The 24,029-nt window shown below is 37.4% G+C and overlaps 1 protein-coding gene across 1 annotated transcript in view; it reads left to right on the top strand.

The window, feature by feature from the left end:
* SEC62 (SEC62 homolog, preprotein translocation factor) overlaps positions 1 to 17,330 on the top strand; it is a 30,841-nt gene extending 13,511 nt beyond the window's left edge. The window contains exons 4-8 of the mRNA XM_049774466.1: positions 5,107 to 5,311; positions 5,466 to 5,558; positions 8,004 to 8,064; positions 11,478 to 11,597; positions 15,151 to 17,330. Of these exons, the coding sequence (XP_049630423.1) occupies positions 5,107 to 5,311; positions 5,466 to 5,558; positions 8,004 to 8,064; positions 11,478 to 11,597; positions 15,151 to 15,617 (946 nt within the window). The 3' untranslated portion in view covers positions 15,618 to 17,330. The remainder of the gene's footprint in view (positions 1 to 5,106; positions 5,312 to 5,465; positions 5,559 to 8,003; positions 8,065 to 11,477; positions 11,598 to 15,150) is intronic.
* Positions 17,331 to 24,029: the final 6,699 nt, after the last annotated feature.

The raw sequence follows: 24,029 nt of genomic DNA, 5'->3' as shown, positions 1-24,029 counted from the left end.
GCATAGAGCCAGGAGTAACCCTGGAGCGCTGCTGGGTGTGACCCAAAAACCGAAAGAAAAAAAAAAAAAAAGAATAACTCCTGTTAGATACCTGGTCTTAGAAATAAACTTATATTAACTTACCACAATACAATTAGAAAAGTGCTATTTATACCATGTGCCTGAATTGGATCCTATCACCAGTTTGATTGGTCAATAATATACTCTCGTGTCAGTGAGTTTGGAGCTGTTGTTCAGTAAGGGTGACCAAAAATTTGGGCCTACAAGGTTGAGGTTTCTCTCATCATTTTTCTTCTAAAGTTTTATGGTGTTTTTTTTTAATTATTTATTAGGGACATTTTTAATTCTAAAGTAAATTTGAGAAAAATATAAAATCCAGATATATGGATATATCTGTTTCTCAGATAACAACATTAGTATTTGAGAATATAGCCGATCTTTTTTGTTTGTTTTGGGGTCACATCTGGCATTGCTCAGGGCTTGGGTCACCATATGTGAGTCTAAGATTGAAACTTAGTTAGCCACATTCAAGGAAAGTGCCCTACCTGCTGTACTAACTCTCTGGCCCTAAGAATATAATAACTTTGTTGAATAACATTTCTTTATAATGTTAATGGGGGGAAAAACAGCCAATAATGAATAAATGAGATGAATTTTCCTTATACTTTATTATCCTTAAATGAGTTTCAGTGAGGACTTTTTTATTTAAAGTATTAGTGTAATACATGTACTCTTAACATATTGAGATGTATATAAGCTGTAATATAAGATACTTGTTTTTCAGTGAACATATAATACATAGGATATATTCTCTATTTTACTTTTAAGTGATAATGTTCCTCAGGAAATGTGGAAACCGCATGTGTGCAAAAGTAAAATCAGAATATGTTAAAGTTTTTTGTGAAATATTAGGAAGTAGAGTAAAAGTAAAAGTTTCCCTTTATATACAGGTACCACAATTCTTTTATCTCACCATATACTCGTAAATAGCTCATTGTTAATATTTTATTTCATATTTTTGTTGATTCACATGTATATACATGTGACAGATATTAATGATAGAATTATTTGTTGCATTTGAAACAGTTGAATAGTTATGCTAAACAAATACATGTAGGGCCCTGAGAGATAAGTAAAGGTGAAGTCACTCATCTTGCTCATGGCTAATGATGCAGCTTTAGTCCCTGGCTCTGCGTATGATCCCCGGAGTACTGTGGGTAGGCCCCAAAATTTAAACAACTTTATGTACAAGTAGAATGAACCAAATGAAGAGACCTGTAGTTAGTTAGTTTTGTGGAGCATGTCATAGGCTGGACCTATTTACACAACAGAAAATACCATATTAGAAAGGTGAAAACAAACTCCAGAGGATACAATGTACCTGACCAGAAATAAATAGCCATTGGCAGAAAAAGATTATTGTTAACAAGTGGTATGATGTATTGGAGCAGGCACCAGTAAAGGTAGACATCTGGATAATCACGATGAACAGTCATAGATGGTGGCAGTGAGACCTATCTTCAAGGTTGTGATTTGGTAATCATACATAATCAAGGCAGGAATGAAGAAGGAATAAGGAATTCTGAAACTGGAGCATAAGATTTGAAAAGCTGATTTTCGGATGATAAAGGTAAGGGCAACCCATTTTCACGATAGGGTTTTATAATTGGAAAGAACGGCCATCAAGAATGACTTAATTTGGGGGTCAGCTGAGCTCAACAGATAAATTAATAAAGCAAGAATTTCACTAAGTTTGTAACCTACTAAAGGAGCAAAGAAATCTAATATAAATTGTGAATTACTAGAAGATAAATGCTTTGACTAGGATAGCAAGAAAAGAGGTAGAATGGATTTTGGGTTTATAAAAAATTTTATTTTGGGGATCTGGAGCAATGGCACACCGGTCGGCTGTTTGCCTTGCACATGGCTGACCCAGGATAGACTGCAGTTCAATCCCCAGCATCCCATATGGTCCCCCAAGCCAGGAGCTATTTCTGAGCACTTAGCCAGGAGTAACCCCTGAGCATCACTGGGTGTAGCCCAAAAAATCTTTTTTTGTTTTGGTTGAGGGTGGCACTTGGGTCTGGCAGCCACTCCTAGTGACTCTTGGCCAAAGGAGCAGAAAGGGGGTATTCAAGGTGACTGATGGGGATTGATTAAAAGAGTCACCTAGTGGTGCTAGAACCTTTAGGCTACAGGTACCTTGCATTGCCTAGGATCAAACTCGAGTTGACTACATGTAAAATATATACCCTTCTTTTTTACCTTTTGGTTTTGTTTTATTTGATTTTTTTTGTTTAGGAGCCACATTTTGTGTTGTTAAGGGGGGTTACTCTGGCTCTGCACTCAGGAATTACTTCTGGCCATGCTTGGGAGACCAAATGGGTTGCCATGTCAGCCATAAGCAAGGCAAATGCCCTACCCATTTTACTGTTGCTTAAGCCCCAAGGCATGCATCTTAATCTCCCAGCTATCTCCCCTAGTTTTGGGTTCATAATTTAAAATAGGATATATATAATGAGACGTAAACATTTATAGGAAAGTAATGAATGAACCCAAATGATAGGCTTAAGAGTTAGGACTTTGTCTTCCACACTCCACAAAAGCACCAAGGGGAGAGAGAGTAAATTAACTTGAAAGGAGTCTATAGTTAATCCCATGACAGTATACTTCAAGGGTGGAGAAACCCTATATTTCTTAGGCCAAGGGAATTCCTGTTCAAATGACCCCAATGTTTACTGTGCCTATGCAGGAGGGGGGAAAAAAAGGACAAAAAGCACAAAATAATCTTTTTATTTATCTATCTAGTTTTTGTCGATTTCTTTGATTGACGTGGATATTGAACTTGTCTCCATTTTTTTTTTATTTATTTATTTTCTTTCTTCTTTTCTCTTCTTTTTCCGTTTTGTGCTCTGTCGTGTTTTTTATTTCAAGACCATGGCTATTATGTGGTGCCTATCTTTATTGCTGTAGTGCTCACTGGATATTTTATTTGATACTTCTTTATATACTGTTGTGGTGTTTCACCTTCTTTTTCCCCTTCATCTCTCAAACTGAGGATGAGAGCCTCTAGAAGGACTCCGCCCATTGTCGGCATATTTGATTTTTACCTCATTTTATTACTTTTCTCTTCTTCAAACAAAACCACATAACTTGAACTATCTAGTCCTGCCTCCCAATTAGAGGGGAATATAATGGAGGTACCATGACCAAACAGTTGCAAGATCACTAAGTAGTAAGCTAGGCACAGAGGGGACCACTCATTCTAGCAGCTCCAGGGGTGAGGGTGGAGGATATGGGAGGCAGGACGATTCGGTGATGGGAATTCCCCTGATTTAGTGTTAATATGTACCTAAAATATTACTGTGAACGATATGTAAGCCACTATGATTCAAATAAAAATTATATTAAAAAAAAGAAAGGTGGCTTTTTGTCCTGGACCTATTCTTAGGCCTTTTGGCTTTGGCCTCTTCACGGAATAAAGAGCTGTTTTCTTCGGAAAAAAAAAAAAAAAAGAAAGAAAGGTATACAGATATAGGTAGATTCCTGATTCCTATAGAATGTATGCATAATGTCATATCACATCTATCTTGCACATAATCTAAAGATTTTATGTAATATTGATCCTGCTTTTTCTTTTTAATTTACTATTCGCAAAATTTGAAATAGTTACACAAATGGTAATGAGAATGAATGTGTTAAAATAACAAGAATGCAAAAAAAAAGAGTTAGGACTTTGAAAAACAATAAAACTTAATAGAGGGAAGAATGATATTATTGATAAAAAGGAGTAAAATAGATGTATAGTTTTGTTATAGTACAGATTCAGTTTGGTATTGAGAGTTCAGTTGTTTCAGAGCATGGAAGCCTTGCCTTACCATATTTAGTTGTTCATTATTTAATTATTTTATAGTGGCAGGCTGAATATCAGCAAAGAGTGGAAGAGAAAGAAAATGAATCAAAGACATGATTTAGATCAGTTTAATCAGATATTGGGGTTGGAGTTAAGTGTGATGGGGCCTTAGACCCACCCGGCAGTGCTCGGGGCTTATTCCTGACTTTGCTCTCAGAGATCACTCTTACTGTGGCTCAGAGACCATACTTAGTGCTGGTCAACTCTGGGCAAAACAAGTCCCTTCCTCACTGTACTACCTCTCTAGTCCCCAAATACATCTTTAACCTATTAACATTTCTTAAATAATTACGTTTATTTTTAGTTTCTTATGTCCTCTTACATTTAAGATTTAACACTAAGTAACATGTCTTGATTACTCATACTTAACCTAAAAAAGGTGTTGTGTGGGTATGTGCAAACCTGTAATTTCTTTTTTGGTAATTGTTTTAGGACTACATTTGGCAGTGCTCAAGGGTTACTCCTGGCTCTGCACTCAGAAATGCTGGCAGAGCTGGGGAGATCTGGGTTTAAACTTGGGTAGAGCATATATAAGGCTAACACCCTACCTGCTGTACTATTGCTCTGGTCCAACAAACCTGTAATTTCTTACACATAAACTATCATTTAAAATTTTAAATTAGGGGGTTGGAGCAGTAGCACAGTGGTAGGGCGTTTGCCTTGCACGCAGCTGACCCAGGTCGGACCCAGGTTCTATCCCTGGCATCCCATATGGTCCCCTGGGTCAGGAGCGATTTCTGAGTTCAGAGCCAGGAGTAATCCCTGAGCACCACCAGGTGTGACCCAAAAAACAAAACAAAAATAAAAATTTTAATTAGGAGCCAGAGTGATAGAACAGTGAGATAGGAAGCTTGTCTTACACTCAGCCAACCAGGGTTTAATCCCCAGCATCCCTATGTTTCTTCAAGCTCTGTAAAGATCAGGTCTGAGAGCAGAGCCAGGAGTAACCCCTGAGCATTGCAAGGTGTGGCACAAAATCAAAAAAAGAAAATTAGATGGCCTCTTTATGCAATCAAAGTAGTTGAACATTTTTCAATAAAGGTAATATTTTTCTCTGAACTTACTGGTTGTAATTTCTCTTGTGACAGCAATTCGTGTCTTTGTTCATTTTTATCAGATTGTTATAGCTTAACATTTTAATCTATTTCTTTATAACAAATAGGAAATATAATGTCATACCTTTTTTTCTAAAGGCTATTAAAGAAGCAATTTTTTCACCGGGCGCTGAAAGTAATGAAACTGAAGTATGACAAAGACATCAAAAAAGAAAAAGAAAAAGGAAAAATTGAAAGTGGAAAGGAAGAAGATAAAAAGAATAAGAAAGAAAATCTAAAGGATGAAAAGACAAAGAAAGAGAAAGAGAAAAAAAAAGATGGTGAAAAGGAAGAATCCAAAAAGGTTATTTAAACTAAAAATTGTGTTCACATGACAGTTGGCATATGAACACTTAAAATAAAAAACTTTTTACCTTATGAATGCCATATTTTACTTGTGTGTGTTTTTTAACTTGTGTTTTTTTTGTTTACCTTCCATTCAATTTGGGATTTTTTAGGAAGAAACTCCAGGAACTCCCAAAAAGAAGGAAACTAAGAAAAAATTCAAACTTGAACCACATGATGATCAAGTTTTTCTGGATGGAAATGAGGTAAGAATATCAAGCCTATAATTAGAAATCCAGTTTTTTCTAGATTTCTATGGAATTCTAGTTCCATATCTTTGATTCCTTAAACAAACAAAAAAAAAAGATAGAATTTAAATTTAACAGTATAATAATGAGTCTACTTCTTTTAGATTTCTCTGAATTAAGAATTACAGAACATTTTAAAAAGTAGTCAGGGGTCATAAAGGTAGTATTGGAGGTAAGGCTCTTTTGCCTTGTTTATGGCCAACCTGGGTTCAAATTTCTGCACTGCCTATGGCCCCAGGCATTGCATGGAGTGACGTTGAGCACCAATCCGGAAATAGTTGTTGTTCCTACTTGCAAAAAAGTCTTAGGAATGTATTTTAATACTGGTAGTATTTTGCCTTCTAAAATATAGAATTTCCATTACTACCAGAAAATAAAAGGTAGGGTGGTTAATAGGAATAGACCTAATTGCTATCTTATACTATAAGTCAGTCACACATATTGTGAGCCTACTTTGTTCAGCTTTTGTTTTACTCAAGGATATCATTTTTATTACTTTTGTAATAGGAGATAAGCTGCTTTAAAATTCAGTTATTTAGGGCCGGAGCGATAACACAGCGGTAAGGCATTGGCTTTGCATGTGGCCAATACAGGACAGATAGATCCCGGTTCAAGTCCCAGCATCCCTTATGACCCCTCGACCCAGGAGCGACTTCTGAGCTCAGTGTCAGGAGTAACTCCTGAGCACCACTGGGTGTGACCCAAAAACCAAAACCAAAACAGTTATTTAACAAATTAACCCTCTCCAACAGAAGAATAAATGTAGTGACCATTGAACTGTGAATTCCAAGAGATCCTTTTTTTTTTTTTTAATTAATTTGAGATATACATTTTCTATCACACCTAGTATATTATATATAGTGGTCCCTTAAGCTCTAAATTTGAAATTCTGAAGTGTTCTTTAAAACTTTATCTGGGGCCTAAGAGATAATACAAGGGTTATGTCACTTCCTTGGCCTTGCATGAAGCTGCCCCCAGTTCCAAGCCTAGCACCATGTGTAGTCAGTCTCCTGAGTCATACCAGGAGTGTCCCCTGGGCAATGCTGTGTGTGGCCCTAAAACAAGCAAACAAACATTTGACCCCCAGTAGATAGCTCAGTGAGATAAAAATAGTTTGTTTTTTCCCTTAGGATCTGAGTTCTAGAATAAATGTGCAAAGTGGAAGAGACCTATCTTCTACTGGTATTGATAAAATCAAATCAAAACGACAAAGTTTTGGTCAGAGTTTAACAATGATAAACAAGGACTTTTATGTATGATGCCTCAGCAGAGCTTGGATTGTCTGAATGATGAAGTAAATTTATTTTATGTAAAATAAATTAGACTTTAAAATAGTCGTTCCCAAGTTACATGCAGACCCTTTATGAGAGAGTTGACATTGAAATTATTGTGAATCATGAATCTTTATATTCATCTGAACATGATCTTTTATAACGATTCTTGGCTTTTTATCAGAGGAAAAGAACAGGGTGGAGTTGCAAACTGATATGTTAATAGCACCTGACTAGTCTGTATCTTAATGGTGCTTTTAACACAGATTATCTGGGTGCATGTTCCTGCATTTCTTTTAGAGGCAAGGAGTTGGTCTTTGGGTTCAGTAAATGTTTCTCACCATTGAATAGTTTACAGTTTGAACAGATTTTAAATTCTTTAAAGTCCATAGAAATCATTTAGCTTTAAAAGAAAATTTTTAGGGGACCGGAGAGATAGCATGGAGGCAGGAGGTTTGCCTTGCACACAGAAGGACAGTGGTTCGAATCTCAGCATCCCGTATGGTCCCCCAAGCCTGCCAGGAGCAATTTCTGAGCGTAGAGCCAGGAGTAACCCCTGAGCACTGCCATGTGTGACCTTAAAAACCAATTAAAAAAATTAAAAAATGTTTTTTAAGTAGGAGCTGAAGCAATAATACAGTTGGTAGGATTCTTGCCCTGCATGTGGCAGACCTGTGTTTGACCCTTGGTACCTCAGGTGACCTCTGAGCCCACCAGAAATAAACCTTGAATGCAGAGCTAGGAGTAAGCCTTGAGTATCATCACATGTGTCCCTAAAACAACAACAACCACCTTTTTTTTTTTTTTGGAATTTTGGACCACACCTGGTGATGCTCAGGTGTTTCTCCTGGCTATGCACTCAGAAATCACTCCTGGCTTGGGGGACCATATGGGACACTGGGGAATCGAACTGAACTCTGTCCTGGGTCAGTCACGTGCAAGGCACATGCCCTACTACTGACCCAACAACAAACTTTTTAATTAAATAAATGCTTTGTAATTGGTTAACCTTAGAAAGTAGTTCTTGTATTAACATGTTGGACAGGACTGTTGTAGATCTAAAGTATACTATTAAGCTTAAGTCTCTAGTGTGACTTAAAAATGTAAGCACTGGGTTTCTTGATTCTTCTAGGTGTTTGTGTGGATCTATGACCCAGTTCACTTTAAAACATTTGTCATGGGATTAATTCTTGGTAAGTAATTTGTAAAATCTAGAAAGGCAAGTAAAAAGCAAGACTACAAAGGAAAAAGAAATGGTTGTTTTTAAAAATCATTCTTTTCATTTAAAAGATAATAAGTTGATGGAAACATTTGAAACACATTAAAAAGGAAAGATCTTTGGGGCCAGAGAGATAGCACAGTGGTAGGGTGTTTGCCTTGTACGCAGACAATCCAGGATGGACTGTGATTCTAAACCCAGCATCCCATATGGTCCCCTATGCCTGCCAGGAGTGATTTCTGAGCGCAGAGCCAGGAGTAACCCTGGAGCACCACCATGTGTGACCTAAAAACAAAAAGGAAAAATCTTTTCTTTTTCCCTTGGCTTGAGTGACCATATGGGACACCAGGGGATCGAACCACTGTCCATCCTAGGCTAGTATGTGCAGGCAGATGCCTTACCACTTACACCACCACTCTGGCCCCCATAAAGGAAAGAGCGTTATAGTATTAGCAACTTATAGAAAATGGTTAGAGTGTCTCACCTAATTTCTTATAAGAAATATAGTGACCAGTAATTATTAATGATGCTTGAATATAATTTATATTTTGTATAAATATATATTATACTTATAAAATAAATTAATACGATCATGAATAAAAGAATTATAAAATTTGATAGTCTCCTCCTAGTCTTAGTAGCAATATTTTTAATATTTTAAATATAAACACTATGCCCAGCTATTTCTCTTAAATTTGTCCTATGACTTTTTGTTCAATTCTTTTTTTAAAACTTGATTGATTGATTGGTTTTTTGGGCCACACACAGCGGCACTCAGGGGTTACTCCCAGCAGGCTGGCGGACCATATGGGATGCCAGGAATCCAACCGGGTCCCTCCTGGGTTTTCCATGTGCAAGATAAATGCCCTACCTCTATGCTATCTCTCCAGCTCCTTTTTGTTCAATTCTTAATACAGAAAGTATCTGTTTAAGGAGTAAGCATTAACTTAACAATTATGGCCCAAAATTTTTAGTCTGATTTAAGATTCTAATTTTTCAAATGTTAATTGTATCTGACACTTGAATACATGTGTATGTGTGTGTATATTTTTAAATTTTATTATGGATATATATTCTTGAAAGTACAGGGCAGAGGATAGTCTCAGAAAAAATATAAAGTGTAAAAGATAGCAGTTAACAAGAACCACATTCAGAATAACTTTAAAGTAGAGAAGCTCACTGGTGATGGGAGTGGTATTGGAATGATCTGTTCATGAAAGCCTGGTTAATAGTATTATAAATTCCAGTACTTTAAAGAAATTGTTGAAAATAATAGGGGTTGGAGTGATAGCATAGTGGGTAGGGCACTGTCTTCACTGCAACTAACCTGGGTTTGATTCTTGGCATTCCCTATAGCCCCCTAGACATTACCAGGAGTGATTCCAAAGCACAGAGCCAAGACTAACCCCTTAACATTGCTGGGTGTGGTCTAGAAATCAAAATAATAACAATAATAATAATTAAATAGAGAGGGCTAGCTGAAGAAATGACTCATCAGGCTCAGCGTTGCTTTGCATGTGGTAAGCCCAGGTTCTGTTCCTAGTATTCGATGGTCCTTGAGAATATGGTAATTCTCAACACCAATATGGTGTTGAGCACAGTGGTAACATCAATATGGTAATTGAACACAATTGAGTATGGCCCCCCCCAAAATAAAAAATTTGATTATTCAGAAACTAGTTGGTTTGTTAGCTGATAATCACTTACTGTTTACTAGTTACTTTGCTAAATATTTTACATATATTGTCTCATTTTTCCTTAAAACCTGTTTATTTAAAAAATGGGAATGGTGGAATGGGGGGAAAGCTAGTAGTACATCTAGTAAGGTGCTTGCATAGTACGCACCAAGCCCAGGTTCAGTCTTCAGCATCACATCTGGTTCCCTACACTCCTTTATGGGTGATCCCTGAGCATAAATCCAGGAGTAAGTCCTGCTGAGTGTCCTCATCCCCCGAAAAGTTTGAAATGGTATATATATAATTAACTGAGCCTGGGTTTGATTCCTGGCTCTTTATGGTCCCTGAACATTGCCAGATGCAGCTTTAGAGGCCCCAGCACCAATGGGATGGCTTGGATATGAATCCCTGATACTCCAGGGCCAGAACAGCATCCCATCCTCGGGCCCTTATGCTAAAACGATGGTCTGCCCAATTAAGTATCACTCGTGTCCCCCTCTCCAAAATTCCTCCTGCTGATTACCACTTGAGAGGGCCCTACCCCCATAAAAAGATTAGTTACATAATTTGCTTAGGTTATTTTGCTTATAAATGACAGAACTTGAATTTGAATCCTGGTCTTTCTTACTCTAAAGATTACCTAATTACAACAGTTCTCATTTCTTCTGATTGGCTCATGTGGTCCTAGCCTACTTAGGAAAAAGTTTGAGATGTTGAATATAATTATCAAATTAACCATCAAATAAGTGTAACTGTCAAATTACTAGCCAGAATCATAAGATAAACTTCTCTAGTCTCTAGATGTCAGAGATCCACCCCAGAATCAGAATCTCTAAGGTTTCCTTAGAATTGGGATTTTTTTGTTGTTGTTAGGTTAGTTGTTGTTTTCTTCGAGCTCCCTATCAACAGGTATCTTACCTTAAAATAGAAAATGGATCCAGAGATGTTTCAGCAACAGAAGTACCTGCCTTGCCAGGGGCGTGCTATGAATTTGATCACAGTTGCCACTCAAGCTGTCTGTCGAGCATGGTCCCCAGAAGCTTTGAGGTCTGAGAGCTCTGATGCATGGCACCTGGGAGTGCTATCCTTCCACCACACAGCCAGGTGTTTGTGAGCATCACTACTAAAACGAGCCCGAGGGGAATACCACAACCAAAAACACTGCAAGTGCTGCAGCCATGTTGAACTCCAAGAACAGTTGTGTAAGGACACTAACCCCTGTACTAACCCCAGTACAGCCAGAATGCAGGATGCTCAAGTGCTATAGCTAAAAGTGTTACTCTCCCTTAACCACAGCAAAGTATGCAGAACAACCATATATAAGACACCTAATAAGCACCAAACTGTGTAGCCAAATAGCCCAATGTGTCTAAACAGAGAGAAGTGAAGGGAGGAAAAGCAGTGAGCAAATAAAAGAGAATTTACTTGAAAATACCAGCAATTGATAATTTAATGAGCTCACAGTTGCATTTTTTTAGATAACACTTCTAATTATATGTAATTTATGCTAGAAAATTCAAGAACAATAATTAGTGTTAGGTTGAATTATGTGAAATCTATGATTTTTTTATCTATTTAAAAAATAACAATTTTGTATCTTAGTGTTTCAGTTTGATGGATAGTATATGTTCACTGTTAATGCACAGTTTAAATGCACATTTAAAATTGTATTGTCATTTCTTTGTTCATAACTTTGTCATTTCTTGTTCAGTGATTGCAGTCATTGCAGCCACCCTCTTCCCTCTTTGGCCGGCAGAGATGAGAGTAGGTGTTTATTACCTCAGCGTGGGTGCAGGCTGTTTTGTAGCCAGCATTCTTCTCCTTGCTATTGGTGAGTATTATTAAACTAACTTCAGTAATGCTCATAACTGAGCACTTTAGACCACCTTCTGAAATTTCAGTAAAGCCTATTAACAAAATTATGTAGCAAATTAAGGCCTTCTTTTAAAACTGGGTCACAATCCCAAAACCATCTGAGGCTTGAAAAAATAGTGTATGTGCTTGATTAGATTTGACCCGTTTAGAAGAAAGGGATTAATATATCTGGATCTGCATTGCACATCAATAGACTTTAATAAGGTATATTCAGAATCCTACCAAAAGAATTCTAATATTTCTACAGTGGTTGATCATTAGTAGACATTTTGTTAAAACATTTTTAGCTCAAGAAATTTTAAATATTTAAATTCTGTTTATTCAATAAATGATTCTAGAATATTTTTTTAATCACCATGAATTACAAAGTTGCAAAGTTATTTGTGATTAATGTCTGAACATCAATCCTTTCACTGGTGTCCACTTCCCTCCACTAGTATTTTAGTCTCTTCCCTCTCTCCTTTCCTCTCTCCTTCTCTCCCTCTCCCCCCTTCCAACTGCCCCTGTCAGGTACTTTTTTCCCTCCATAATTGTTCCACTGCTCCCTTCCCTAAGTTATCCCCCCCCCACCAGTTCTCCTGCTCTTTGTTTCTACTTCCTTTACTAAGTTTCTTTACATCTGTATACAAGAGATCATGCTGTGTCACTCTCTTTCTGACTTACTTCATCATGATAGTCTCCAGATCCATTCTTGTATCCCCAAACAAGGCCCACTTGTTTCTCTTCTGTTCACTCAAGCTTTCTAAGCAGGAGGCCCAGATTCCTTCCTTTGTTTGAAAGGACTGCCCTGCTGGCGTTCCCAGGAACCATTTCCACCATCCTCAAGTTCTGAACTGAGGGGAGCTCCTGGGTTCAGTCAACTGCGGGCGAACATAGGCAAGGCCCTGAGTTTGACCTCTCAGTAGTAGATATCCCCCCCCCAGCCTGGAGAAGCTCCCGTAGCTAATTAAGTATAGTGTTTCTTCAAGAATGCTTCTATAATTCTTCGTATTAAATATACTGTAGATTTAAATACACTATTTGTGACTCAAATTGTCTTGTGAGCTAAACCAGAAAATATTTTGTTTCAGTGGATTTTTTTGTTGTTGTTTGAAAATGCAGGGTTTTTTTTAAATCTGTTGTCTACTTGTAAATTGAATATTTCTTTTACATTCTCTGAAGTATTATATATTGCTTAAAATCATATTTGGTTGTTGGGGCCGGAGCAGTGGTGGTGCAAGTTGTAGGGCATTCACCTTGCACGCACTAACCTAGGACAAACCACGGTTCGATCCCCCGGCGTCTCATATGGTCCCCCAAGCAAGGAACAATTTCTGGGCACAAAGCTAGGAGTAACCTCTAAGTGTCATCAGGTGTGGCCCCAAAAAAAACAAAAAAAAATTATATTTGGTTATCACTCTAATTCGTATTGCTAATATTGTCATTTATGATGAGAACTTAATCATTTTCTAGTTGCACTTTTTATACAAAAATAGTGACAAGTACATGTCATGGTTAGAATTTAAATTTTATTGCACCATTTCTGTATTTTTCCTTGAATTTGCTACAGAGTTTCATATGAACTATCTTAAAAACTGTAGAACTTACTGCATCATCATGATTCTTTTTGAAGTAAAAAGTGCGTACTTCCTTGGGGGGCCCAACCCCAACAGTGTTCAGGTATTACTTCTGGCTCTGTACTCAAAAATTACTCCTGGCAAGCTCAGGGGAGCATATGGAATGCTTATCAATTCTATATCAGTTGAATTTATTATAAAGCCCTAATTTTAAAAATATTTGCCTATGCTGTTTATAGCACTAATGATGGTTATATATAGAATCATTCAGAATATTAATATATTTTTGAAAATAGTAATTGTCACTTTGGTTTTGGGAGGTACTTTTTGGCTACATTCATCAATATTCTGGGGTTTCTCTCCTGGCTCTGCTCTCAAAAACTACTCCTAGCTGGGCATGTGGAATCTGCAAGGGGCCAATCCTGGGTTGGTTGTGTGCAAAGCAAGTGCCCTACCAGTTATACAATCATTCTGGCTCCCAAATAATTGCTACTTTATAAAACTTATGATAACTATAATATTTTACTTTCATTTATTCAAAGCAAATTAATGATAAAATTTAGGCAGGCCTTTTTTTATGCTTTAAATGAAAATAGTGATATAATTGTTTATAAGAAAAGTAAAAACTGGGGCCAGAGAGATAGCATGGAGGTAAGGCGTTTGCCTTTCATGCAGAAGATCATCAGTTCGAATCCCAGTGTCTCATATGGTCCCCCGTGCTTGCCAGGAGCATTTCTGAGCATGGAGCCAGGAGTAACCCCTGAGCACTGCCGGGTGAGACCCAAAAACCAAAAAAAAAAAAACCAAGTAAAAACTACCTGTTATCAAGTTCAAACATTTGCAATCATTATGACCTTTAAAACTAAGCCCTCTGTAAATAAATAAAGAGAAAAAGTTATGAGAAATACTTGGGTTTCTGATAGCCCATGTCCCATCTTCCATTTTTTAACCACAATTTTATATATTACTTTAATAACTTCAAGAAATCTTTGTATAATAAACAATTTGATTTTAATTAGCATTGTTATTTTTTAAATATTTATTGTGACCATTGTTATTTTCAGATATTGAGAATTGATCCTTTAAGCAGAAATTTGATAGTTAACAAAACTTTGACTTTTATTAAAATGTTGTCTTATGGTTAGAAATTTTTTTTACTCAGATTTAATTCTTTTAAGCAGAATAGGTAACCATACTTTAGAATTCATAAAGAAATGTTCTCATTTTCATTTATTTTAAAATCAGAAGTAAAAATATTTTACATGATAATATATGTATATATACATATATATGTGTATATATATATATATATATATATAGAGAGAGAGAGAGAGAGAGAGAGAGAGAGAGAGAGAGAGAGAGATTGCTCTACAAAAGCAAAACTGCTTAGGGAAGCCATGATTTTTTTTAACTTAATTTGGGGGTCACTTTTTTAATATTTATAAATTTTTAATATATATATGAAGAAATTGCTCTACAAAGGCAAAAGTGCTTAGGGAAGCTATGATTTTTTAAACTTAATTTGGCGGTCACTGGGGTACCAGGGCCTCTCCTGGTGATAATAGGCCCTGCTTTGGTACTTGGACCTGGCAGTGTGATGCTGTTTTATCTGAAGGTGCCAGAGCTGGGGAAGGAAGACATACAGTGTAGGGGATTGAACTTGAAGAAATGGACTTATTTAAAGGCTTATTAAGGCACTCTCTCTCTCTTACTTATATTCATTTCCTTATCGCATGGTTCCATATCTGTTTGAATTTCTGAGTTTAAATATGCCTATTGAGCCATCATACAGTTCAGCATCTAACCATAAGTGCATTATTTCTTGAGTATGAAAAGGATCATATGTATATTTCAATTATGGGTAGCATGCAGATAATAACTTGATGAGTTTCTTAACGAGTATTTCCTGCTGAATCAGTGCTTGATTTGATTCACTCAGACATCTTTCCACAGCTCGTTGCATTCTGTTTCTCATCATTTGGCTCATAACTGGAGGAAGGCACCACTTCTGGTTCTTACCAAACCTGACTGCTGATGTGGGCTTCATTGACTCCTTCAGGCCTCTGTACACACATGAATATAAAGGACCAAAAGCAGACTTAAAGAAAGATGAGAAATCTGAAGCCAAAAAACAGCAGAAGTCTGACAGCGAGGAAAAGTCAGACAGTGAGAAAAAGGAAGAAGAAGAGGGCAAAGTAGGACCAGGAAATCATGGAGCAGAAGGCTCAGGTGGAGAACGGCATTCGGACACAGACAGTGACAGGAGAGAGGATGACCGATCCCAACACAGTAGTGGAAATGGGAATGATTTTGAAATGATCACGAAAGAGGAACTGGAACAGCAAACAGATGGGGATTGTGAAGAGGAGGAAGAAGACAATGATGGAGAAACAGTTCAATCTTCTCATGAAAAGTCATAATCTAACTAATTTTGGGACTAAATAAGTGCAAAATGTTGGGTTTTCTATGTTGGCTGGTGATCATAATTACATATGACATTTGTAGCATTCTTTCAATTCATTTACTGAAGTAGATTTGACATCCAACCAGTTACATTGAGTTCTTCATTTCATAGAACACTTTGGTACATTTTAATGCCATTTATAAATTTTATCCATTTGATAATTTTACAGTAACTAGGTTTTATTCATTTTGATAGTTGGAATTACTTTCCACAATGAGATTTAGATTAATGACATTTTTGACAGTTGTACTGTTAAACAAAACTAAAAGGGATTAAAACCAACATTTTAGCTTATGCCTAATTATGTAGCCATTTCACAATTTCTTTAAGGTGATGCTTAAACTCATTTTGGATAGTTCAGTTTTGTTGGTTATACAGTCATACCAAGACATTTCTAAGCCAGTTAGCAAGGTTCACAAACATTTTGTGGAAATAAGCCAACTAGATATAATGCTACACTTTTAGTTTAGCTACAAATTCTCCTTTTCCAACTTAGGAAATCCAAACTGATTTGTGCATCTAATTCAAAGAGAGACACAGTCATCCCCAACAAGAAGCAGTAGCATTGGTTGGAAGGTGATGACTCTTCCTCCTCCTTCCCTATTTCCTTGTTATAAAGTAAAAAATGTATTCTGTACATAATTTACAAATAAACATTTTATTTTAATTGTTACTTATTATTTAGACATTTTCTCAACACTTAAATTTGTAAAATTAAGTCCTGTAAGAGTATGTTTTTAGAGAAATGAACGTTTCAGTAACCCACAGAACATCTGTGATCTTTCTAGAGCAGCTTCAGTTTTGTGCCAACATTCCATGTATTTGAGTAAGTTAAAATGGTCCTTCTGAAGAGAACAGACTTAAGTAGCTGTTTGTATGCCTTAATGTTCATTTTGATTTATCATAAATCTCTACATTCAGAAATGGGGTATTGTTTTATCAGACCAGGAGGCACTGCTATGAAAGATAATTTACTGTTCTAAAATATAAATTTAAAATAAAGAGCATAAAAATAAGAGAACCATTGGACTCTAATTACTTCACACCAGTGTGCAGTTTGATTTTATGCTTTGCATACCTTAATGACAGATCTTTCAGGAAAATACTACATTTATTTATGAACACATCATTATCACATCATTCCTTGGAGTTATACTCTTAAAAATGGAAATGAATATTACATTTTTCTTCAGCTACAGTGAAAGCATTTGCTTTAAAATTCAAATAGGTTATGTGTGTGTAGTTCTACATTTTGAGCTGTTTTCCATCTAGTGTTTGAAGATGTTAAATTTCTAATTGTGTAAAGATACACTTCTGTATACTGACACGTTTCATTAAACATGGCTTGATTGCTGCTTTATAGTATTTGTATAAAAATTGTGGCTATTTGATGTTAATAGTATGAACTATCCAGCTGAACTCAGTTTATTTTAAAGGTTTTCTCCTAGAAAATATTTATTAATTTAGGTGCCCAGATATTTACCTCTTATATTTTCCATTTTTATTTGTTTTTTTTTTGTTTTTTTTTTTTGCTTTACTTACATGATTAAAAAAAAAGTATGTATAATTAGAGCTTCTGAGCTGCTTAATCATCCGTGGTATTAATAGCTTTCTTATGATATGATAATGGCACCAACAGTGTTCTTAAATAAAAATGAGTTTATCTTTATTACTGTGATAATACGAGGGTACTCTATCTTAAAGCTTCTTATTAGAATATAACATATCTGGTCTTAAAGATATTTGGGATGTGGAAAGAAAGTTAAATGTTTGTGTGGATTCTTAGAGGATTCAGTGCACTGTTTTTTAATTTGATGGTCCCAAAGGGGTGGGGGGATGTCATTTTTACCATGGTTAAGAAGTGAGTTTGATTTTATTTTCAGTTTAGTGGCTTTTAAATTATTATATGTACTTCCAGAAAAGAAATAAAAAAGAATCCTAAGGCTCTTATATCTAATATCATATTCCCATATCCCTTAGAAATGCTACTATCTTTGTTGGCTAACATAGTCAGTTATTGGAGGATTGTTTAAATTAGACAAAGAATGAGGAGTTTGGGTTGCGGCATTTTTCCCCCTACAGGCATCTAAATTTTTGTACTATATAACTAGAACAAAGCTTGAATAATGTAGCATTTACTATGAAGTTGACTTAAATTGGCCCAACTATGCAAGATTGAGTTAAGCAGCTAATTCCATTTGATAAGAATAATGCAGTTGGTTGTTCTTAAGGTCTCTATTAGAGTCTTTTCTCTTCCATTAATTTCTCTTGTTTTTAAACTAGCCTAAACAACTTCTAATTAAAATAGTTTGGGATAAATCAAATACTACTCAAATAATAAATTCTAAAATATTACATGGAAACTGTAGTGGGTTTTAATGTTTTTTCTCTTTTTTGGATTTACATTATGAATATCAATTAGCTACTGACTAGAAAAATCACCTTGTGTCTTTAATAAATCGGATTTATTTTTTTAAGTAAAGAACTAGAAATAAGCATGGTTGATGTTATTTGTGGTATTAGCATGTACAGAGTTACTGCTTACATTGTTTTATGAACACAGTCATTCTAAGGGAGATTCAGGACAATTATTCTATGAGCTGCTTGTCACATTTTCATCTACCAAAAACTCATTTAGTACTTTTCTGTTTTGTTGACTTATATTGAATTTAGGCACTAATTCATGTCTAACAAACATCTATTATGCCTTTTCTTCATAGGGATTAGAATTTTCTACTGTACAGCATTTCACACTATGGATGTGGTCACTTTAAACAATATAAAGCATAAAATGAAATATTGTGGTACTAAATAAAATGGAAAATACTTGTTTACAATGTGAGAACTGAAACAAGAAAGCAAGTCACTGTTCAGCCTCAAATGGGAAGAAGCATTGGACAGGTCACTGTGTGGCACACAAGAGTGAAAGTGGAAATTTCAGGTAGAGAAATTTTCAAATGTGTGATCCACAGAGAAGTAGGATTGTGCATATCTATATGTATAGCATAAAATAAGCCTGTGACATACTAATTAGGGTAGAATTCATTGCTGAATCATTCTAGTTACCAGCAACATTCTAAATATCCACTAAGAGTAACTAATATTTAGCGTTATTTCAATCTTTCATTAATACTGACACTTGCTACATGCTAAAATCTTACTAGACACAAACATAAGTGAAAAATTCAGTTTTTAAACTCTTGGACTAGCAAATAGTATGAAAAGTGCTATAGTGTGGTTTGGCCAGGTTTCTGGATGTTTGCCCTGAAGTTTCTGCTTTCTAATGCATGAAACAACACATCAATGGGCCCTTGTGCCATCTGGCTTCTTTGTGTGGATAGTCATGGTGTCTAATCTTTTGTCTCACAGAAGTATTGCCACGGTTGTCAAATGCTTCTTCAAAATGTTCCCTCGGGGCCGGAGAGATAGCATGGAGGTAAGGCGTTTGCCTTTCATGCAGGAGGTCATCGGTTCGAATCCCGGAGCCCCATATGGTCCCCCGTGCCTGCCAGGAGCAATTTCTGAGCCTGGAGCCAGGAAAAACCCCTGAGCGCTGCCGGGTGTGACCCAAAATCCAAAAAAAAAAAAAAATGTTCCCTCGATATTTTGAGTCACCTCTGTTTTTGGCTACTGAAGTTACAGAAGCATCCAAGCTTCCTCCTGGGACCTCTCACACCCTACCCTTGGTTCTACACCCATATCTTTGTGTAGTATCATATTGAAGTATATTAATTTAAGAACCATCTACTTCCTGTTGAATCCCACATGAAAAACTAGCCAAGGAAACGAGTACAGTTCTAACAATTACTTTGTAGGGACTGGTGAAATAGTACTTCAGCAAATAGTTTGTGCCTTGCACATTGCCAACCCAGGTTCAATTCAAGCACTACTTATGGTCCTAGGAGCCCTGACGGAATGAACTCCTGAGCACAGAGCCAGAAGTAACCCAAGACAGACCCGAAAAGTAGCTTGCTGCTTTGAAAAGTCCATGAATTATTAGTATGATGTATTCCTACAAAATCTTAGGTCCATACTGAGATTATCTTCCAATCATTCAAACATTTGTGTGAATGCTATGTACCATTCATTGTACAATCACAACTCAAGGAGCTGGCTTAGTGAAGCAGAAACATGTACTTAATAGTTGTAATAATGTTGTGTAATATCAGGAGTGTCTGACATGTTTATGAATACCAGCCCATATAGAGAGGACCAGGAAAGGCTTCCCAGGGAAGCCATAAGAATTAATCTCAAAGAATGGCTTGACCTTAGAAATAGAGAAAGTGTGTTGGTGACTAATAGGTATGCAAGGTAAGAAACAGCTGAGTAAGTCTGGTGCATTCTTGGAACTGAAAAATAGTTCAGGATCAGGTTTGGAATTGATAAATGCCAAAGACCCCAGAGTCCCTTGTTGGACTTTCAACCCTGATGAGAAGTGATTAATCCAGTAGACTTTCTCCAGCAACCAGATTGTCAGCAACAAGTGGGGAGTTGGCTTGCAGCTGCTGAGGCTGATTAATTAATGGAGGATTCTTTGAAGGCCAGGAGCCAGAAGCACAGGTGGCCATGAATGAGAAGTTGCTGAAGAAGGTACTCCTGGAGAAGTCCATTTGCATATTCTCAATGCCCATCACAGAGGCAGTGTCAGTTCAAAGTTGAGTGGACCTGCTCTTTAAGGAAGCATCCAGTTAAAGTCTTTGCAGAGACAGAGGAGTTAGACAAGTCTCTAGAGTAGGTGGGAGGGGCTTTTCTGCCAAAGGCCATCTGGATAGAACAGCATTTTAGGGTCAAACAGTATAGGCAGATGAGCCACAAAAGCATAATTACTAGTCCTGTTATTTACCAGAGTCAGACCACAGGCCAGTATTTCCCCAACACCTTCTTTCTACAGAGGAATACAGCCAGTTCAGGCAAGTCATGATTTGCTTAGAATTTCTTTGATCAACCACCTTCCACTTTAGTAGTACTCATTCCATTTCAGGGTGTCTGGCTCCCAAAGCAGAATACATGACATAATCCAAGTCAACTCAAGTCCTCTCACCTCCATTTACTCAGGCATGGCCTCAAGGAAGGACTATGTGGGCCTGATGAGGTCAACGATTATGGTATATTGCTTTCACAGGGACAAAGCCTGTTAAAATTAAAACTAATATGAAAAAAAACGCAGAACTAGGAACCACAGGTCTACTAACCTTGAATTCAGTCCAACTTTACCTAAGCTGATTTTTTAGTTACATGAGCCAGCATTTTCTCACTGGTCATTGTTAGTGGGGACTGAAAGATGAATAACACAATAAGTATGAACAGTGATACATATTTATTAATGGTATTGACTCAAAGCCAGTAAGTGACACATCCACATTTGTATTTAAGACTGTATTAACCAGAGCCAGAGAGATAGCACAGCAGTAGGCCATTTGCCTTGCAAGTGATAACCTGGAACGGACCCCAAGTTCAATTCCTGGCATCCCCTGTGGTCCCCTGAGCCTGCCAGGAGCGAGTTCTGAGCATAGAGCCAGGAGTAACCCCTGAGCATCACCAGGTGTGGCCCAAAAACCAATCAATCAATCAATAAACTGCTTTAAAAAAAAAAAAAAGACTACTAATCACATGGGATATGGGCTGGTGAAAGATGACCTAGAGAACCCCACCATAGCCACCAAATCTTCCTGGCTGAAAAATGGCCCTGTTTCTTCACCAAGCTCCAAAAGAAAATAATGGCCACCGATACTTTCCAGGTAGCCCAATCTTGGCTGATACCTCTGAGGTCCTTTCTGAAAGGGAGAAGTCAGATTCACCTTTCTGCATGCACTACAATAGCCCAATGTCACCCCCTACAGAACCAGGGGTCGGCAACCCGCAGTTCTTGTGAAGCTTTGCTGCAGCTCCTACAGCAGAGCCGATGGGGTGGGAGTGGGGGAGTGGTAATAAAAATCAGTCATGCCTCATAGATGATAGCTTACAAGCCTGTGTGAAAATGAAGGTAACGTCTTACAGCCCTGAGGTGCAGACACTGCACTGAGGTTCAGGAGCAAAAATCTCATTAAACAGGTAAATTAAATATTTTACTTGGCTATTAATTTGCACAAATATATTTTACATTGTTAAGTGAAAAGGTTCTTTTTTTCTTCAGATTGACAGCTAACTGCATGATCCTGTATATAGCATTAAGATAAGAAGCAATGTATACAGTGCTATATTTGTTTTAAATGACCAAATGTGTTGTGGCTTCCAGGTTTTTTTCCTTCGGAAACAAGTCCAAGTAGCTTATTATGTCTTAAAGGTTGCAGACCCCTGCACATCCTCCAATAGGAAAGGCCCAGCTCCACAACTGAAATCAAGTAATAGGAGCAGCTAAATTCTCTCAGGTGAGATACGTCTACCATGTCTTTCCTTCTGAAATGGGGTTGATTCCAGCACCTGCACCCATCACATCACTGGAAAATCCAGCAACACTACCCACAACCATCATCTTCCTGACAGAAAAATGACCCAGTTCCTCCTCCAAGCTTCCAAAGAAAATAAAGGTTGCCCAGGTAGCTGGTTCCAAGTAGATACCTCTGTGGCATTCTCAGAAAGGGCAAGCAAGTGGTAGGGTATTTGCCTTGCACAAGGCAGACCCAGGATGAAGTACTGTTCAATCCCCGGGTGTCTTATATAGTCCCCCAAGCCAGGCGCGATTTCTGAGCACATAGCCAGGAATAACCCCTGAACATCACTGGGTGTGGTCCAAAAAAGCAAAAATAAATAAATAAATAGAAGATAAAGGCTGCCAATATTGCCGAGGTAGCCAGTTCCAAGTTGATAACTCTGTGGCATTCTCAGAAAGGGCAAAGAGGAAGCTTGTCCCCCTCCCCTTTTTCTTTTGGTTTTGGGGCCGCACCTGGTGATGCTCAGGGATTACTCCTGGCTATGCGCTCAGAAATCACTCCTGGCTTGGGAGACCATATGGAATGCCAGGGGATTAACCGCAGCCCATCCTAGACTACCACCAGCAAGGCAGATACCTTACCACTTGTGCCACTGCTTCGGCCCTGGCTTGTTCATTTTTATGTCTGAGCTACAGCAACTAAACACCACACCCTAAATCCTCCAACAGAAATTTCCCAGCTCCTCAACCTGACCTTATTAAATTTTTAAGTCACCAAATTGATTTTATATTTATAAATCGTAGGCCTCACAGCTGCCTAGGGCCACACCACACCTCAATATCTTATTGTAGTGATAGTGCTAGAATCCAGACTTGAAGGACAAAGCCACACAACTGGAATAAAGCTTAATGCTGTGATCCATCTTCCAAAAAGGCCCCACACTGGCTAGCCAAGGTTGTCTCCTGAAGGAAATGAACCCCAACCAAGGTCATGAAGAAGATTATATAGGGGAGATATACAAGGAGGTTCCAGCTTTCTGATGATCTTTAAAATGATAGGCTATTGTCTAGGAATACTTTCCTACTGTTCCCTGGGCCTTCCCTGATGGGCTACCTGGAATGACCAGGTAGCTTGGAACAGTCTTAATGGAAATAGGCTTATATAGACCTAGCATGTGGCTTACATGTGGTTCTTACAAAATGGCTTCTCTCCCTGCTCAGAACCAGAGAAGAAGCCTGCCACGTGGCCTTTACAAAATAGCGTCCCTTCTTGTTCAAAACCCAGGTCCCAACAATAGCCCAGCGGGATCACAGGAAATCTGATGGGAAAGTTGCATAAAAATCTGGCAACTTCAGTGAGCCTAAAAACTAACACAGAAGGCTCAACTAGTGCCAAACATAAATCCTTAGACACTGACTGTTAGTAACATCACTTTGTGTTTTAACAGTGACTACATTTTTGGAATGGTCATTACATTCTCTGATTATTTCTAATAGTTCTTAGATTTCTATTTTCTACCACAATTTCCTCATTTTTTAAAATTATTTAAGCACCAGAGTTACAAACATGTTCATATTTGGGATTCAGTCATAAAATGTACACCCCCCCTTCACCAGTGTAACTTTCCCACCACCAATGTCCCCTCCTCATTGTTTTCAAATACCAAATTTTTCTTACTATAAATAATTCAGAAAAATACATTTTATTTATTAATTGATTGATTGATTGGTTTTTGGACCACACCCAGCAGTGCTCAATGGTCACTCTTGGCTTTACATTTAGAAATCACCCCTGGCAGGCTAGGGACCACATGGGATGCCAGGAATTGAACTGGTCCCTCCCAGGTCAGTCGCATGCAAGGCAAATGCCCTACCGCTGTACTATCTCCTTGGCCCCTAACTCAGAAAATAAAAACAAAAACAAGGAAAGAAGAACCTTTAAGACAGTTACTGATTGTAATTGAAAAAAAATCTATCCATATATCAGAATATTTACCT

The sequence above is a fragment of the Suncus etruscus genome, chromosome 6, assembly GCF_024139225.1.
Source record: "Suncus etruscus isolate mSunEtr1 chromosome 6, mSunEtr1.pri.cur, whole genome shotgun sequence".
Taxonomy (NCBI): Eukaryota; Metazoa; Chordata; class Mammalia; order Eulipotyphla; family Soricidae; genus Suncus; species Suncus etruscus.
The sequence above is the reverse complement of the archived record's forward strand: the minus strand, read 5'-3'. Positions and strand labels throughout refer to the sequence as shown.